This window comes from Barbatula barbatula, assembly GCF_947034865.1.
Source record: "Barbatula barbatula genome assembly, chromosome: 20".
Lineage (NCBI taxonomy): Eukaryota > Metazoa > Chordata > Actinopteri > Cypriniformes > Nemacheilidae > Barbatula > Barbatula barbatula.
In genome coordinates, this window is record NC_136783.1 from 12656087 (window position 1) to 12671899 (window position 15813).

General features: G+C 40.4%; 1 protein-coding gene across 1 annotated transcript in view; it reads right to left on the reverse strand.

Moving 5' to 3' along the window:
- Positions 1-15813, reverse strand: part of rassf5 (Ras association domain family member 5) — a 38071-nt gene that overhangs the window by 15745 nt on the left and 6513 nt on the right. The window contains exon 2 of the mRNA XM_079483335.1: positions 5041-5171. Within this exon, the coding sequence (XP_079339461.1) occupies positions 5041-5171 (131 nt within the window). The remainder of the gene's footprint in view (positions 1-5040; positions 5172-15813) is intronic.

Below are 15813 nucleotides of genomic sequence, written 5' to 3' on the forward strand. Positions count from 1 at the left end.
TTCTAATCCACCTCTCACTGAAAATGCTCTTTCTCTTTTGCCTTTCACATTACAATCATAGTCATTTTCAATAAAATTGATTAAGACTTAAATTCATAAGATTTTGGTTTAGGGTAAGGTTAGGGGTAGGTGTAGGGCTTTAATATTCCAATAAGTTGCCATGCTTTGAATATTTTTTTATGAATATAATGATTTACACTGTTATTATTGTATAATGTTTAATGCACAACAATACTGGGGTGCAAATAGTAACATTATCTGCCACTATTTATAAGTACCAATAGCATCTAGCTACTATTTCTACTTAATCCAAAGAAAATTCAGCTAACTTCCGTTAGTGTTAATAGCACATCGCTAAGAAATGCTGCTATTTTCACTGAACAGAACCTACTGCTAATTAAACTTAGTATAAATAGCATCTATTGATAAAATAAAAATCACGAAATATGGAGATACAAGGTTTCTGAAGGACAGCAACGATACTTGCATTTGTATAAGAAAGTACTTTACCGAACAAACCTCATGTAGTCAAATGTTTTCTGCTTCTCATTCTTTGGGCTTATTTAAGGGTGTTTGTGGGAAGAGTGTTTCACTTTAGGGGCATTTCTAAAGCGATTGTGCAGTAAAATTAGGCTTGCCTTCTCATTCCTGAAAACCATGCAAGGCTCGGAAGCTTATGTTTGAGGGCACAGGCAGATTTCATAACTGGTGGACTGAGATGTAGTAAAACACATTTATACAGAATGTATATAATATATTGTAGGCTCTGTGTCTAAATATATGTATAGAGATTAATAAATGGAGGCCAGCTAATGTGTATAAACTGTACAGTATAAACCTTAAGGGCTCGGCATAGTCCAGGCCAATTGCGCTTTCGTTGTGCGTTTTGGGGTAAAAGGAAGCTCGCATTATATGTAAGCTCATGGTAAAGTATTTTCGAACAATCCAACAACACTTTGTTTCTGGAGGCGGGGTTTACATGACGTATGCAAATAGCTTCTGTTCACGTGGCCACAAAAAAAACAAAGATGTCTGCAATGACGAACGAGCGTTATCGCAAGCGCATAGCTGTGTGTTGATTTTTCTCTAAAGGAAAGTGACTAATATTTGAGCGACATGAATGCTTTTGCTTTAGTTTTTTTATGTAGACCTTATCTCACCTCAGCTAAATAAAATGTCACGTTATTTCCCACAGACCGGTGGTGCGACATAACACCCACCTATTACGTAATGGCCATGGACCAATGAGGGTGCTCGAGGGTGTTTACCGGCCAACACAAACTTTCCCGGAGAATTCTTTTTGGTTTGCTGTGGCAAACTAGTGAAATGAATTGTCGTTTGGAACAGATTTTCTTCAAAGTCAGGTCACAGATGGTCGTTTTTCGATTTCAAATGTAGTATGCTGAGCACTTTACTCCACGGTCTCTAGCATCCGATATAACAGAGCCAAGTCAACATATACATGAATACCCAAAGATAAAACTATTTATCAATTACCCTCATGTCATTTGAAACATGACTTTCTTTCTTCCACACAAAAGAAGATATTTTAAAGAACGTTGGTAACCAAACAACACTGAACCCCATTGACATGGATAGAAACAAAACCCCCGAGACATTTCTCAAAATATCTTCTTTTGTGTTCCACAGAACAATGAGTGATATACAGGTTTTGAATAACATATGGGTAAATAAACGATGTCAGCACTTATTTACAAACACTTATTTTTAGGTGACCTAGCCCTTTAAGTGAAACTTTCCATAATTAGAAAGATGATGTACAAAACACTGGCGATTTTAGATGGTAATATGGCAGTGCTGAATAAATATGAAGCTATAAGGGCGACATTTTTTGCTAAACTTCTCTTGATATCTAAGCTGTTATCCTTGCTAATAGGGAGCTGCAGTGCACGCGACATTATAAAGTGTGTGTTTGTTGTGTGCATGTACACATACGAGGACAGGAAAAGGAAGTGTATGAGAGATGACAACAGCCTATCTTCACCACCATACAAGTCAAAGCCTGTGATCCGTCCACCAGCTGGGGAAACAAAGCTCACAAACATACCCTCAACACACGATCAACAACACTCTCATTAACACCCAGAAAATATTAATCCAGGAAATGTATTCATATGTGTGCCTGATGCTGCAGTGGACTCCAGAGACCCCACCCAAACAGCTTATCTTTAATGGTGGCCGGGAGGATGTTCAAAACTGGAGGTATAAACACAATCATGCTTTAGCTGATGGTGGTCTTTCCTTTCTCTGGTCCCTTTAATGTTCTGACCGTAGGGTGTTGTTGTGCTGCCATGAGTGAAATATATTCTGAAGCTAACTGTTAATGCTAATGCAGAGACGAGGTTCTGACACTCGCCGGGCTAATGTTAGGGCCGTGGTGAAACAAGAGGGCCGGTGCACTGTGCCTGCATTATATGAGGGGAATTAGGGTAGTGTCTTTTATAACTCAGAAGACACGATTTCTCAGTTTCACCTTTGTATAAATGTGTAATATTAACCAGCTGCTACAAGATCAGCAGACTCTGTTGCCATCTTTAAAAAACGCATCTCTTCTGTCAACACGTCGCTGATTGATTTTTCCTAATTCTCTTCCCTTTCCTTTTTTATAATAAAAAAAACGTACTCACCTCACTATTCTTAGCTTTTTATACCGTGCTAGGCTTTAATGGACTAGTTTGATGCACTTATGTATTTTGTGGCCTACGTTGTTATAATTGCTTCCAATGTTTCCTCATCTGTAAGTCGCTTTGGATAAAAGCGTCTGCTAAATGACTAAATGTAAATGTAAATGTTAATAGCGGTCTGTACACATTGTTGATGTTTAGAGAAAATATAAGAACTTTAAAAGTTAAACAATGTTAGATTTTCCTTTCCTGTGTTTACTTCTTTTTCATTCTGTCTGCCCATACACCGAGTCAATAACACATGCACAAACAGGCAGAAAAGACATTATAATAACAAGTAATCTTTAGGCCTGTGGGTTGTTTCGATGAATGCCCTTGAGATCTCATCTACATAAGGTCAATGGTCCTCCCCCAGTCCCCTGGCACTGATGGTGCTATGAAACAGCTCTGATCAAATAGATGCTTCTGGCTGTAAAGGTCTATAATGTCCCTGTTGTCCAAGATGGGTGTCTAGCTGCTCTTCATTGTAATTAAGTTATGAGGGACTCTTTACAGACCGTCTGCATTTCCAATGTCTGTCTACGCTCAGAATAAATGGTCTCACAGGTGTATTTCAATGACAGTAAAGATAATTATATTGACTGAATCCTGTACAATGAATCCCAATGTAATCCATGTCTCATGATCGGTCTCTCATTCCAAATAATAAAAAATTGCTTTTGATTTAAGCAATGATTTACTTTGGTAAATAATAGCCACATTTTATTTTCCACTTTAGCTTTAATAAGAAAACAATACAGAATGTCTTTGCTGTATTTTTGCGGAATCAATAATTAATGAATGACAGATAAATGTATTGACACACATTCATTTGTGACAGACCACAAAAAGCTTTGATCTGTACTAATTAAATAAATAACTTATGTAGGGGTTGTCTCATGTGCTTTATTGCAAACAAAACTTAACATAATAGAGCACCTGACATCCACACACTCATGTAATGGAGGCATTCACATGCAAATCACACCACAGAAGTGCAAATCCCTCTGCATAATATTTTTGCACACGTCTGCCCCCTGTAGTGAGACATGGAATAACAGACAATTGTGAACAGCCTTATAATGTATACATCTGACCTAATCAGTCATTCTGTTCAACAGCATCAAATCAGCAAGACAATCAGTAGTTTCCTGACCCGTGTATAAAGCGCAATAATGTGAGATTTCATTTCCGTCGAGAAAAACCCATAATACCCTCTGCTGACAGCTTTATATTCAACACCTCTCAATCTCTTTGACATCACAGGCCAGCTGGGTTTGCTTTTTCCTCATTTGGAGAAGAGAGAACGAGATAGAAGAGGACTCGAAATTAGACAGACAGGCTGCCATCACAAATAACATGTTTGATAAAATGGCTCTTTTTATCAATTAGTATGCAGACAACATGATGAGAAACAGTCTGTTTCATTATGCGCTTGTGTTCCGCTGGACTTTACCTACATTTAAGGAACAGTTCACCCTCAATTTGTGAGAAATCTGTATCAATTGCTTTGTTCTTATGAACACAGAGAAATATAGTTGGAAGAATCCTTGTCACCAAACAGTTCTTGGCAACCATTTACTAGCGTAGTAGAAACATTTGCTTGAAATTTTCTTGGTTCGGTTCAACAAAAAATATATTTTGAAGAATGTAGGAAAGCAAACAGTTCTGGGGCACTTTTGAGACTAACTACCATAGTAGGAAACAATACAATGGTAATGGTGCCCTAGAACTGTTTGGTTATAAGCATTCTTCCAAATATCTTTCTCTGTGTCCATCAGAACAAAGAAATGCATTTTGTGTGTGTGTGTGTGTGTGTGTGTGTCTCAGAGGACAGTGTGCCCCGGGCTGCCTCATGCAACTTTTTCTCAGTCCCAACTGCGCTGTCACTTCCTGTGTACCTGGAACTAAACTCCTTGCCATTGTAATCCGCAGTCAAGCATCAGACACGCAGCTGAGCGGATGCAAATGTGTTCTAGTAAAGAAACTTCCCAAGACAAGTGTAATTCTGTTTCAACAATTACATCGTCTTCATAAATCCTGCTCTTTTTTCTGACTTTGGTAAACCACACACACTAGTTTCCTATTAGCATGTTTCATTAACACAATACCATTTTTAAAAAACTGCTAAGGATGCATGAGGAGGAGCTCTCTTGTGGTGTGTAAAATAAGGAGACCAGATTTTTTAAATGAAAACCGGGGACATTTTCTAGTTAAATTATCAAAATATCATTGATTTTGGACATGCTGTAAAACAGGGACATTTCCGGGGACAGCTCCAGTCGGGGATCGAACACCAAAAACCAGGACAGTCTCTGGAAAACGGGTTACCTTAGTGTATAAAGCAATAACTTACCGTCTCCTGAGGGTTTGTGGCAATGGGCCCCAGTGAAGTGGTGGCAGACACATTCTCGGTCTGATGGTCTAGTTGGTTGCAGTCCAGCTGAACAAGCCCCTGACACTCCAAATGACATGTGTAGCCGCAGTCTGATGGCCAGAGACAAACACAGTGCACACAGTTAGTAAGCGCCATGAATCACAGAGAGAAGAGGCACAGTTTAGAGAAGCAGTGAAGCCTGCCAACACTCATTCAGGACCAGAAAACGCACCATGTTTAAAAGAGCCAGAGGAGAATCAGATCATGTGGTTTATTTAGTGTCGGCCATGTCTATGCCTCAGGAAAAATGTCAGTGCTGATCATGTAGGCCTATATCTGGCTTAGATAAACGCGAAACTTTATATTAGGGTAACATTAATTAAAATTAAGCTAACGGAGTAAAAAAGGACAATACTTCAACAACATTTATTATGGTTTAGATTAGTTATTTTTTTAACAAATATACATTACATTTCTATTGAAAGGAAAAAAATACAAATACAAAAATGTATGTTATCTTTGGTTCATCGTAAACTGTAAAGTACGCAATCCAGAAAAGACAGTCTAAAACTAACAGCTCTGCACTCTCTCTCATTTCCCCTTTAAACAGAGTGTCTGTTGTGGCCTCTATATAAACATGAATTATGCAAAAGAATTCAGTAATGTGAGGTTCACACACACTTTTCACAATAATAGCTCTGAAAAACAATGCCCTTTTCATTTAACTTTGGCTAAAATGGATTTGTACCCCAAGCTTTGTTTCTAGAAATTAGCAGACTATTCTTTCTCAGTTCTCAAAAGCTGTAACATTTATTGCAGTGATGAGGAACATTGTTCTTTTGAGAAGGTTGTTGTGTGTGGCGCCATCTAGTGTCTGATACTCTGAACTGTTTTTACAAAGTAAATGAGATGAGAGTATATCATCCATCATCTGTTTATCTTTATTTAATATTTTATGTTATACTTAACAATAATACAAATGAAACAGTAATGATATAAGCTCAAGATGAAATGACTGCATTTTAAAATGGTAACATACAGAAAAAAGCCAACCAACAGATGGCATCAGAGTGCAACATTAAAGTTAAAGGTATAATTTACCCCAAATTTACTCTTATGTAGTATAAAACCTGTAAGTGACTACGGTGTAACACAAAATTATATTTTGAGAAATGGTTTTGCATCCATATTGTGTTCTTAAATTTTTTTTTATTTATTAAGTCAGACAGGTTTGGAATGACATGATTGGTCAGACTCAGTAAATGATGAAAAAGTGCATATTTTTGGTGAACAATCCCTTTAACAGACACCAATGAAAAAGGTTATTAAAGGCCTGGAACAGACAGCTGCCACTCAGTGCCTGCCAAGAAACTTTTCATTAACACACACAACCATTCATTTTCTCCTCCCATATGCCCATCCGGTGCCCTTTTCCATATACTAGCTTTGAAAACAAGCATATCAAAGAAAACACTAGTTAGCTTCCCACATTTTGAAAATGTCTCTATTTAGCATCATAATCGAGAGAACAAAATGACCTCAGATGCGGGTTGAAGCCAAAATCAACAACTGCATAAAAAAAATCCCAAGAGCATCCATATTCATTGCTCACAGCCACAAGGTAACCAAGGAAACAACATTCAGTGCCACTGGATATGTTCCTTCACAGGCTGACCATGATTTTACATGACATTGCATCCTGCAGTGAGAGCTAAACAGTAACCGACATTCGAACATGAATGTCTTCGTCTGTGATCTACAACATAACATGTGTATACCTTTTGTTTTGCTTTCCTTTTGTTTTGCTTTCAAGACACCGTTCAATGACACACAGACAGTTGTGTATCTGTCTCCACACACCAGCAATATCAGCTGGGGCACAATGAGGGTGACAAATGTCAACAGTAACTGCTGATCAATTATCAGCGGATTGATTATCAGTGCCAAACACATTGCCTTTGTCAGTAGGGAAGAACAGGGAGGTGCCCATCTCTTTGAATGGAGATTAAGGCCGTGTTCAGACTTGACTTCTTTTTGAAGCTCCAAGTGTCTATTTTACATTATAATCCTATGGAGTAAACCATGTTTCCAAAAAACATCCAGAGCGCTTTTTTTTAAATGCCAACGCCGGTCTTTGTTTGCAACTCAGAGCGTCTTTTGAGGTTGAAAAAGTTTAACTTTTCAGAAAAAAACCCCTAAGTGAAGCTCCTTTTTCAAATCTAACCATTTACAGAGAACTGTCGTTCCATGATAACATGCGAGGAATGTGATTGGTTGAGAAGGCTCAAGCTCGAAAAAATAAAAATGGCGAACAAAACACTGTTGGAGAATAGTTTTGTATAAATGTAAATAAAATTTTCACTTCAACAACTTCTGAATGCATTTCTAACGAGAAATGAGTGTTGTAGTTTTAAATATGCGACTAGTTATTGGAAAGGCTCTCTTTATCTCTCTGGGCTGCCTTCGTGCACAGACGCTGCCTCCGATGTCATGGCGTTTGGTTGCTATTAGTACTGTGGGTTTTTTTGTCAACTTTTCTTGTAAAAAAAATAAGTAAAGTTTGAACGCAAAAAAGGCTCTAGATAACACGCATGGAAAACAGATATCCCTTTCTCTGGTGCGTCACGGCAACACCATCAAAACATCATTCTTCGGGGAGTGTTGAGTGTGACTCTGAGAAAGAGCGTCCAAACCAAACACATTGATTCAGGGTCAGGAAATGCATTATGGGAGGATGCGAGTCTTCCATCCGGCTGTGCCTCTCACCTATAACCTCAGCTTGATATCAACAGTGTAGTTCAATGCAACACCCTGATAAGTTTATACAGTGCTAATATGGGAATTGCTTCAAAAGAAATAGTGCAGCTGAGGGTGGAAAATAAAATAATGGGCCAAAATGCATGCCCATAGAAAAATCTAAATAGGACACAGTTTAATGTACCAAACAAAATTGGAGGCTTACAACAGCCAAATCTTGTAAGACTTTATAAAATTTCATGTGGAGACTTGCGATAAAGTGATTTTCTTCGCACACTTATCCTTCAAATCACGCATGCTAAACATACATTTGTTCACTAAACCATCGCCCTCTCCATATTCATATGCCCTTACTGCAGTGCAGTTTGAATTAATGTGAGGAGCGTGCCACCAATGGCTTAATACTGATCGTCAGCTTCTGAACTTACAAACAATAAAGAAGAAGATGAGCTGAGATCCCTGTGTCCTCAACATGAATGTCAAAGGGATGGTTCACCCAAAAAAATGAAAATTCTTTCTTCATTTACTCACCTTCCTGTTATTTCAAACCTGTATGACTTTCTTCTGCAGAACACAAAAGAAGATATATATATATATATATATATATATATATATATAAGGATTTTCAAATAAAACTAACAACGAGAACAAAGACAGCAAACAAACAAATCCCAACTCACAAGCACAACAAGTTAAATAAAATGTTCAATGTACAAATGTATCTGTTTACAGAAAACATAAGTCAAAACAAGAGAAGCCAAAACATTCTTAAAATAAAAAAATTCTAAAATTGTGTAAAGAAGATATTTTGACGAATGTCGGTAACCGAACAATGGCGTTACCCATTGACTTGTGTCCGTGCAATAGAACTGGATGGGTACAGTCATTACCAACATTCTTTAAAATATCTTATTTTGTGTGATGAAAGAAAGTCAAACGGGTTTGAAATGACAAGTTGAGTAAATGAGGACATTGGGTTTCAACACAACATGCATGAACTGGAATGTTCAGGTGGAATATAATTGGATGACCAAAAGATTCATCACAACCTCTCCATTCAACTTTTCATCAACCATCACACCTGCCAGAACGACAAGAAACCTGGTAGTGGTAATCGATGATCAGCTAAACTTCACAGATCATGTTGCCAGCACCACCTGGTCCTGTAGAATCATCTAGTTGTTATAGAATAGACCAGTTTTTACTGCACTCATGCTTTTTCTTGACCTTATGTTGTTCCAATTGCTTCTTTTATTTACCTCATTTGTAAGTCGCTTTGGATAAAAGCGTCTGCTGAATGACTAAATGTAAATGAACAAATAAGAGATCCAAATTCAACTTTCTAAATGATTGCTGAAAACTTTAATAGTTTAGTTATAGTAGGGTAAATATTAATGCATAATAAATGTAAAAGTCTAAAATAGAAATACTTTAACTTTGATACCCATAGGCTATAAATCTGTCAACGACACACAGGCGGAGAAAACTAATACCAAAAAATATTTCTATGTAACCTCACGGACTGCCTTTAGACTATTTGTTATGTTCTTGTGTTCTTAAAAAAACATTTGGACAGATAATTTACTTGTTGTTTACGTAACCACAAATGCTTCTGTGTTGTTGTAAAACAACAGTGCTAGTGACAGAGGATCAAACTCTTGCCATTGTCACATTAAACTCAATAATTATTCAGGCACACAAGAAATGCCTTTAGGACAAAAGGGCAAATAATTGCATCCCTGCAATGTAGTAAGTCCCTGGGCCTGTCCCTTTAAAACATCACTTCCTACTTTAACATGGCTACTTCCTTACGGGTGAATTGTGTCTACGAAGTAGAATAATTTTGGCATTTATCTGGAATAATAATGTGCTGAACTCCCCTGCAATAACTGGAATGTGAAGGGGAGTTTATGAGGGACGAGAACACTGATGCCTTTTTGTCCCTCACGCGCCTTTTCGCCTGCCACTTCCCTCTGACATTTCTGCTCTCCCCCTTCTCTTTCATACATCAGCATTTTCCACCTCAGGATTCACAGTTCCTTCTTAGAGCTACAACTCACACCCAACAACCCCTTTCTCTCTGTCTCTCTTTCACTCTCGGTCTCTCAGATTCTGCTTCAGTCAGCAACATTTTCTGACAATTTTTACTGACCCTATATCCTTGTCATGAGCCCAAGCTCATTTAAGATTAAATTCATGTTTTTAAATTAGATAAAAGATTTTTAGATAATACATTTGATAAAAGACTTGAAATTTAACTTCTTTTACCTCTGCTCTGCAGCATTGAAAATTAAAGGCAGAGTCTCCTGTCAGAGAGATCTTTAACTCCCACCTCCGGCAGAGCTTCAACCAGATCCCGAGGGAGGCTGGAGACATGGAGTCCGAGTGGACCATGTTCTCCGCCTCCATTGTCGAAGCGGCCACTCGGAGCTGTGGCCGTAAAGTCTCCGGTGCCTGTCGAGGTGGGAATCCCCGAACCCGGTGGTGGACACCGGAAGTAAGGGAAACCGTCAAGCTGAAGAAGGAGTCTTATCGGGCCTGGTTGGCTTGTGGGACTCCTGAGGCAGCTGACAGGTTCCCGGCAGGCCAAGCGGACTGCTGCCCGGGTGGTTGTGGAGGCAAAAACTCGGGCCTGGGAGGAGTTTGGTGAGGCCATGGAGAAGGACTATCGACTGGCCTCGAAGAGATTCTGGCAAACCGTCCGGCGCCTCAGGAGAGGGAAACAGTGCCCTACCAATGCTGTTTACAGTGGAGGTGGGAGGCTGTTGACCTCAACTGGGGATGTCGTCGGACGGTGGAAGGAGTGCTTCGAGGATCTCCTCAATCCCACAGTCACGTCCTCCATTGAGGAAGCAGAAGCTGAGGGCTCAGAGGTGGACTCGTCCATCACCCAAGCCGAAGTCACTGAGGTAGTCAAGAAACTCCTCAGTGGCAAGGCACCGGGGGTGGATGAGATTCGCCCTGAGTACCTCAAGTCTCTGGATGTTGTGGGGCTGTCTTGGCTGACACGCCTCTGCAGCATCGCGTGGCGGTCGGGGACAGTGCCTCTGGGATGGCAGACCGGGGTGGTGGTCCCTCTTTTTAAGAAGGGGGACCGGAGGGTGTGTTCCAACTACAGGGGGATCACACTTCTCAGCCTTCCCGGCAAAGTCTATGCCAGGGTACTGGAAAGGAGAATACGGCCGATAGCAGAACCTCGGATTCAGGAGGAACAGTGTGGTTTTCGTCCAGGCCGTGGAACGCTGGACCAGCTCTACACCCTCTACAGGGTGCTGGAGGGTTCATGGGAGTTTGCTCAACCAATCCACATGTGTTTTGTGGATTTGGAGAAGGCATTCGACTGTGTCCCTCGTGGCATCCTGTGGAGGGTGCTTCGGGAGTATGGGGTCTGTGGTCCTTTGCTAAGGGCTGTCAGGTCCCTGTACGGCCGAAGCAGGAGCTTGGTTCGCATTGCCGGCAGTCAGTCGGACTTGTTCCCAGTGCATGTCGGACTCCGGCAGGGCTGCCCTTTGTCACCGGTTCTGTTCGTAATTTTTATGGACAGAATTTCTAGGCGCAGCCAGGGGCCGGAGGGTGTCAGGTTTGGGGACGACACGATCTCGTCTCTGCTATTTGCGGATGATGTTGTCGTGTTGGCCCCTTCAAACCAGGACCTTCAGCATGCACTTGGACGGTTTACAGCAGTGTGTGAAGCGGCTGGAATGAAAATCAGTACCTCCAAATCCGAGGCCATGGTCCTCAGTCGGAAAAGGGTGGCTTGCCCACTTCAGGTTGGTGGAGAGTTCCTTCCTCAAGTGGAGGAGTTTAAGTATCTCGGGGTCTTGTTCACGAGTGAGGGAAGGATGGAACGGAGATTGACAGACGGATCGGTGCAGCTTCTGCAGTAATGCGGTCGATGTACCGGTCCGTCGTGGTGAAGAAAGAGCTGAGCCGCAAGGCGAAGCTCTCAATTTACCGGTCAATCTACGTTCCTACTCTCACCTATGGTCATGAGCTTTGGGTCATGACCGAAAGGACAAGATCCCGGATACAGGCGGCTGAAATGAGCTTCCTCCGCAGGGTGGCTGGGCGATCCCTTAGAGATAGGGTGAGAAGCTCGGTCACCCGGGAGGAGCTCGGAGTAGAGCCGCTGCTCCTCCACATCGAGAGGGGTCAGCTGAGGTGGCTTGGGCATCTGTTACGGATGCCTACTGGACGCCTTCCCCGGAAGGTGCTCCGGGCCCGTCCGACCGGGAGGAGACCCCGGGGAAGACCTAGGACACGCTGGTGGGACTATGTCTACCGGCTGGCCTGGGAACGCCTCGGTGTCCCCCCAGAAGAGCTGGAGGAAGTGTCTAGGGTGAGGGATGTCTGGGCATCTCTGCTTAGACTGCTGCCCCCGCGACCCGGCCCCGGATAAGCGGTAGAAAATGGATGGATGGATGGATAATGTTGTGTATTTGGTCAGTAATAAATCTGAACAGATGACTTCTGTCTGAAGAGGGACCACACAGCATCACTGGAGCCTTCTTGACATTTTTCTTCATTGCAGATATGACCCATAAGGCAAACTATTATTCTGTCATATTTTTACTAAACAGCATAAGGCAATTCATAGCAAACAATCCCTTTACAGGTTGCTTCAAAACTTTCCATTCAAGTATTAAAGGTGGTACTGAATCTTTTTTTTACTGTGGACCTAAAACCACCTAACCGGTTACCGAAATTTCCCATGACACCCCACAACACTACACTGTTCCCTTTCATCACTTACAGACGGTACAGGGGCCCAAATTCAACACACTGACTGAGTCCATACCTCCCATTTTTCAGTAGCAAACCGTGACGTTTGAGCCTTGGCCTCTGCGCATGCGCAACCCACCTGATATGCTACATTTAAGTCTCAAATTAAACACACATCAGCAACCAAAATGAATTGAGGTTCGGCATACTAAAAAAATAATCATTAACAATTTGCTGATCAAATTAACGTTACTTTATAACAAAGTCCTTTATTAGCATATCTCTTTTTCACAGACTTGATCAAGTTTATCCACAGGCTGTAAGTGTTTTGCGTTTTGAATGACTTTTTCTGCATTTCTTTTTCTTTTATTAACTATACGCAAATAAGAAACTCCCGCACACTATCGTAACTTGCAAAAAAAAAAATTTATAGACTCAACGTTTCGGTCACACGACCTTCATCAGGAATGACGGAAACGTTGAGTCAATAAATAATTTTATTTGAAAGTTACGATAGCGTGTGGGAGTTTCTTATTTGCTGATACAACCTATACCCAGTTGTTCTTGTTATCCTATGCACCTATGATCTGCAGGTGTGCGATGGAGTTTGTTCACCAATTATTTTATTAAGTATGCTAATTGGCAAAGCTGCTTTGGGTGCTTCTTTAGCTTTACGAGATTGCTAGTGAACAACCCCCCAGATGGCGGAAAGTTCCAAAGTTAGCGAAAAACTAAGCACGCCCATTTAGAAGGATGATATGATATAATTGGTCAGTTTTACTGTCACTAAAAATGAATCTCTCCCATTGATTTACTGTCAATTTAACTGTTGACTTAAGCACACATTTGACTTCTTGCAGCATGCGCAAGCTGTGTAGACAGTGTATTACATTGCAGAATTGCGACTGCTCCGTGATCTTGAATTACTCTTGTGAGGCTTCTCATGAGGCTAGAGTCTGCATCAATCCAAAAAATCAAATATACATATCTAATGGGGAAAATCTGCCAACTTTTTTCGAAAATACTGTTAATCACATGATACACTACAGAGGCTATTTTTTACTCTCCATTTTACCACTCCCCAAAAATCCCAAAAGAGCCTAATCTAATGTTTCAAGAGTGTTTCTGGGTTGTCTGTGCATACAGACAACAGGAATTCATTCGAAAGTACCTTAACTATACCTCCCTTCTGTCTTTGAAAGAACGTTTTTCATTGTGAATAATTTTACAAAATGTTTCCACCAAAACAAAAGACTGCAGAGCTCATGACTGGAATGATCCCACAGTAAAACACAGTCTGGTACTTATAAAACCTATTCAATCAATGAATAGGAGTAACCTGACCTTCTCAATGCTTAGACGGCAAAAACCAAGGCCCATTAAAGTGAAGTATTGAAGCAATACAAATCAGGACACAAGATAAAGCAAAACCGTTCAGATGTTAAAGATGCTGAAAGAGCACTTAAATCTAATCTAATGGATTCAATACACTGCACTGCTCTGGTCACTGTAGTCTTGAACACATGCCACACAATCATCGACTCGGATGAACATTTAGCTTACACAGACAGTGTTCAGCCTGACTGCAGTGCATTGTGGGTGATGCATTTGTCAATTGAAATTAAAAGTTATTTTGAACGTTCGGTCGTTAGTGACCACCACCATAAAGAAGTACATGTGTAGCGTTTACTGTTTACTTTGAGATGGATGCAGACAAAGTATAAAGGCATTTCACAGCCAGGCTTTCACAATCAAGCTCACAAAACTTCTATCCTGTACATCAACAACATCTTCGGCATAGTATGTTTTCAATAAAATGAAAAACAAAGCATCTCTTCAACATCAGTTTTGTACGATCATCGTAGACAACATTGTTCCTCCCGATATTACCATTTGTCAGAATTTTTGCCATTTGATTTGACCTTACGCAAACAATCAACGCATCAATGAACTTAACATTTGCTTGACAATCTGGGCATTTACTTTGCAACATGAAAAATGAATGCCGCCCGCAGTTAACGTCTCTGTCTCACTCAGCAGTGTCTCTGTCATCTACAGCAGTGAGTCAGTCTGCGTGAGAGTGGACGGCTAACGTCACCGTGAAGAAGGACGGGTGAGAAAAGCACTGGCGTCACCCTGCACATTTTTTTCTCAGTCTGAAATGCATTTCATAACCAGAAACTAAAAATGCTTAGATTTACCAACCAGAATTCAAATTAGACTGGCCATCATGGACATTTTTCCATGAAACTGAAGTCAGATAGATATAATTCACAGAGCTACAGGCTGTTTGTCCGTACCAAAGCATCAAGTACGATTGTTAGCCATCAGTTAAATTAAGTTTTGGGATTAACATTACTGTAGTTGAACGAACACTGTTTTGTGCTTAAAAATAATTGATTTAATTGAAATTACATTCAAATATGGGCTTTTAAAAACATGTTGGGATTGCAACAGATATCCTATTTGTGAAACACAAATACTCACATCCTTTTGGTACCTGTAGTCCATTCAATATTTATATGAAGTATGACTGTAGTTTATGTTTACAGGCTATTCTGTCAACCTCAGACTGTACTCAATAATCATTATTCACATAAAAAAACTTCTAAAAACCCATTAGAAATTCCTTAGAGAATACATGGCTTAAATATTTGTCTGTTTTGGGCCCTGTATTTATATACGTCCATTTCTTTCGGAGTGCTGTAACTGGCATCCATACAAAAGCTCTTACTTGCCAATAAAGCAAAGGTTAAACATCCAGGGCATCACCTTCACATCGGTCACAGAATCGACACCAAAACTTATGACCTTGACGTTGGTAAGTTTTTTCCTAGGAATGGTACCGCTAATAAAATGTGTACCTCAAATTCACAGAAGTCAGTTTGGGCAGAAGCATCTGCCAAATGCACAAATGCATATTCTTGCTTTTCATTCGACCATGATACTAAGTGAATTGAAAGAAAGTTTACTTGCACTTAACCAGATCTCCTTATATTCATTAGGCTGGTGTACTGTATCCCTCTCCTAAAAAAAGAGATTCCGGTTCAGATCGATGAGTAATTGAATTTCAGCTCCCTTGGCTTCTGATCGAAATTACATATTGCCAAAAACAACACTGAGATCAAATTGATCCATTAATGCCTCTGTGTCTATAGCTTACTGTATAAAATAAAATAATAAAATTAAAACATCATCGACCACTTAAAACACCCTAACAACTATACAGGATCGCCCTGGCAACCATTATCAACACCAAATCAGGAATTAAGC